The 4122-nt window shown below is 35.5% G+C and overlaps 1 protein-coding gene across 3 annotated transcripts in view; it reads left to right on the top strand.

The window, feature by feature from the left end:
• Window positions 1-4122, top strand: part of fam184a (family with sequence similarity 184 member A) — a 278742-nt gene that overhangs the window by 223722 nt on the left and 50898 nt on the right. For all 3 annotated transcript variants that reach the window (XM_015372804.1, XM_015372806.1, XM_015372805.1), the window contains one exon: window positions 2615-2768. In XM_015372804.1, the coding sequence (XP_015228290.1) occupies window positions 2615-2768 (154 nt within the window). The remainder of the gene's footprint in view (window positions 1-2614; window positions 2769-4122) is intronic.

The raw sequence follows: 4122 nt of genomic DNA, 5'->3' as shown, positions 1-4122 counted from the left end.
TACTTGTATTATAGTCTCTTTATTCTTTTGTTTTGCTGCTATTTTGCTGCCATCATACAGGCTCACAGATCAGTCCCCTCCTCCCTTCTTTAATAACAAACCTCTCTAACCCAGAAGGAGGTAGCTAACTGAGATATTAAATAATTGAAATGTTTGACAAACATTATCATGACATCAGAGACAAGGATAAGGTCATATCTAAATTTGTACCTCTTTCAAACGGGATCTAGTATGTTGCAGTAGGATGTTGAAGGGAATGTGTTAACACACTTCTCACTAAGTTTGATTAAAAAAGCAAAATCCAATCCGTCATAATATTAACAATAAAATATTAAGGATCATGACTACCTCTCCCAGTTTCCTTCCCATTAAAGTGAGAGTTATCTCCTTTCCTGTAGGCTGTAAGTTAGTTTGTACTTCGTTACTTGACACCTCTGCCCACTAGATGGTTCTTCTACATTCAGAATACGATGTCCCAATGTCTGTCAGAAATGGAAGCTAATCTTTCCTGTCTGAACATACATTTCCTTAACTGTGTGCACTACTTACCACACTCTGAAACCTGCACATTTTGTGTATTTCTGGTTTTCTTTGGTTTTTAAGCTGGTCACTGTGCATGCTCATTGGTTAGGGTTACATGCACAAAATGACACGATCAGGTTCGAAAGTAACCAGATCTTAAAAATGAAAAATAATCGGATTTTACCTTTCTATAAGAACACAGCAAATCGGAATGAAAGAGGCGATCAGAATTTGCTAAAAACATTTGGCCAGAGCTGTTCTCTGAAGGGGGAAGAATACGGCGTGTTGATGCTGTTTGCACATTAAGATCTATTTACCACCCCTCTAAGTCAGGTTTCATTTCGATCCTGCCAAATATGATCAGAATATTCCGACTGACATGTTTATATCGCCACATTTTAATCCGATCGTCCGAACACTTGTGTCCACCTAAACATAGCCATAGATTGCTACTGTGCAATATGACTGAACATGATGATGGAAACTAGAACTTTTTTAACCATTACAACCGGAAGTCGTTTTCCAAGAAAACGTGGGACATTGTCATGCACTGTACAAAAAAAGGTTAGAAAAAAATGAAGATCTTTTCTCTTTTTACCCTAAAAAGGTTTCCATGTTAACAGTTGAATCAGTTCTTTCTCTATGTGTTTTTGGTCCAGCAGCAGACATCCCATCTTTTGTAACCAAATTGCAAAACATAAAATATCTGGAAATTAGATATAAAATGCAGATTTGACCACATTTTAATTGTCTGGGAAAGCCTGAGAGTAATTTCTTTACCTCTGTCATCATTTTTTTCTTTGTCATGTTCTCGTTTCTTTGTTTGCTTGTAAATTTTTACCTTAAAAACCTTTGTTTTTATAATGTAAATTGTCATTTTACTGAAATGTGCTTTTCAACTAACCTGCCTTGTCTTATCAGGGTTTTATTTTCAACTTGTTTCAACATTTTTGCTTCTAATCAGCCATACCAAACACGTACACACCAGCCATACAGTACCCTATCAAACATATATTGGGAAACTTCAAACAGGACATTACAGCAGTTATTGTGGCTGCAAATAATACCTCATAGATAAAGAAAGATATTGATATCTGTTACTGTATTTGTTAGCACAGCTCATGTGCCTTAATTTGAAAGTTTCCCCCCTGATATCTTTTTAAATAACAAAAAAAAACTTAACACTTCCCCTAAAAACTAAAATTTTACTTAAATATTGCTAAAGATTCAGTTATGTGTTGCCATTATGATGAATAAATGATAAAATGCACAATGATTTTTAGTATGATGTTAATTTTTGATAATTTTTTTTCACGATTTCTGTGTTAATATGCAGCATGTTTAACCCTCTGTATATCTGTTTCAAAAAAGTATAAAATTTGATTTTCAAGCAAAGCCTAAATATTGATTTGAAAAGAAAACTATATATTTTAGAACACAATTATACAAGTAATTGTACAGAAGTTTTGATAAACCTGCCTCTAATGTGCAAACATCAAGTTATCTTTTAACACTTTTACAGTTGTAATCTTCTCCAGCATCGATCAGATCTTCTAACCGATCTGCTGCCTTCAAGCTTTTGTTTCTTTAAACTTATTTTTATTTTTTTTTCTTCAAGCATTGATTTTAATTAAAACAAAACATTGTTTCCTTTCTCAGGTTTTAGGGCTTCAATTAAACTATAATTATACTCTAAGCTGATAGATGTAGGAGGTGTGTCCATGTCTGAAAATGAAAACCTTTCCTTGTGCAGATAAAGTAGCTTGGTGTTCGCTGTGATATTAAATTACACCTGCTTTCTTTTGTTTTTACCAAAACACAATGAAAACCTGATTATTGTGAGGTTTAACAGTTACTTGTTTGTAAAACAGAGCTTCTAAATGACTGATTGTTTGCGAGGGAAACCTGAACAGTTCAGATTTGATGACTGTTTATCTCTTTTAAAACAACCTTTTAATGTTGCATTTTCTAGTTCTTTTATTTTTTATTTCTTTAAATGTATTTCTTTTAAACCAAATAGATTTCCCTTGTGGAAATTATGCAATATTTTCTTCTTATTTTACTCACATCTCTCCTCTCTACCCTCCACCAGGAGCTGGAGGAGCGTCTCCGCCATCATCACCACGCAGAGCTGCAGTCTCTCAGAGAGGCCCACCGGCAGAGCATCGAGACGCTGAAGCAGCAGTCAGAACAGGAGCTGCAAACGCTCCGCTTTGAACTGGAGGATGAGGGCAAAGCCATGCTGGGTGAGGGCTGTGGAGTGCTCTGTGTGTGTGTGGAGGTCTGCAAGCATAAAAAAGATTATTCTGAATATCTTTCAGGATTCATTGAATATCTTATCACAGTCAGCACCAGTTTCATTACTGAATATGTCAGAATATATATACTGGTAAAAATGATCCATTGCTATTTTATTTAGCTTCATAAAAAGAACTTTGGTCCAAGAACATTTAAATAGAAGTAGCATAAATATAAGTTTTACAGTAAAGGTGGACCTAAATGCTTTTAGCTTAGTAGTAGGATTTTATACATTAGCATGGAGCAGTCAGTATCTTACCCATAGTAATACTGTCAGATATCATTTGAAAGCTAACCTAACATTAATGTAGAACATTATCCTCGACCAACCAATCAGAGATATTTACAAGTCGTTTTGCTGAATCTAGTTTCAAAAGTAGAAAGTTAAAGTGGAAAGTTAAAGACTTAAATAAACAGCTCATCATCATCATCATCACATCTTCAACATAGCCTACACAGAGCTTAAATTAGTCTGGTAAACCGCTGTTGACTCTGACCAATCACTGCTCTGGAGGAGGGACTTTTCTGCTTGCATAACAACAAGTTGGCGACCATAACGGAGCAACGTGGAAATGAAAATTAAGAATGTAACAGAGAGCACACCTTATGTCCTCCAATTTTTCGGCAAAACCGGAAGCTGGAAAGTTTCATTAACAGCTTGAAATGTAACATGGAGTACAAAATAACAAAAGCGGAACACGTCACTTGGAGTATTTACTCAACATCTGTTATCTGATTAGTTTTAATCTGATGATTCTGACTCTGATAGACCTGCCTTTGAAATCGAATCGGTCGTGGTTAGATGTATGCGTTATATCAGTCTTACCTCCAACATCTATGTCACCTCTCACCCTTTAATCACTGTAGGTGATGAATCCATACCTGCACTGTTTGTCCTCAAGCTTAAAGAACATTTAATTGTTATCTTTGAATGTCTATTTTTGATGTAAAACTCTTTTAAAGGGTACTTTATATTATCTTGAGTGTAAATCATATGTGATATGTGGCCCATTTAAAGTATATATCAACATCTATGCTCTAAAACGGAGCTCCTCAAAGTTTTCCAGGCCGAGCAGCCGAAAACTGATGGCGAGATGGAGCGGGGACCCCCTAATTATATATATATATATTGTATGCAATTGTGTTTTATCAAACTGGTCCTATAGTCACTCTATTAAATATGGAGTAATGTAACAAAAGTAATTTCTCCCTGGGATTATTAAAGTATTTCTGGTTCTGATTCCTGGTTGATGGGACAGGTGTTGTGAATGAAACGGTGCCCAGATTGAAAGAGCTCCTGTG

The sequence above is a fragment of the Cyprinodon variegatus genome, unplaced genomic scaffold, assembly GCF_000732505.1.
Source record: "Cyprinodon variegatus isolate N-32 unplaced genomic scaffold, C_variegatus-1.0 Scaffold76, whole genome shotgun sequence".
NCBI lineage: Eukaryota > Metazoa > Chordata > Actinopteri > Cyprinodontiformes > Cyprinodontidae > Cyprinodon > Cyprinodon variegatus.
Note: the sequence above shows the minus strand (reverse complement) of the source record. Positions and strands in the feature narration are given on the sequence as shown.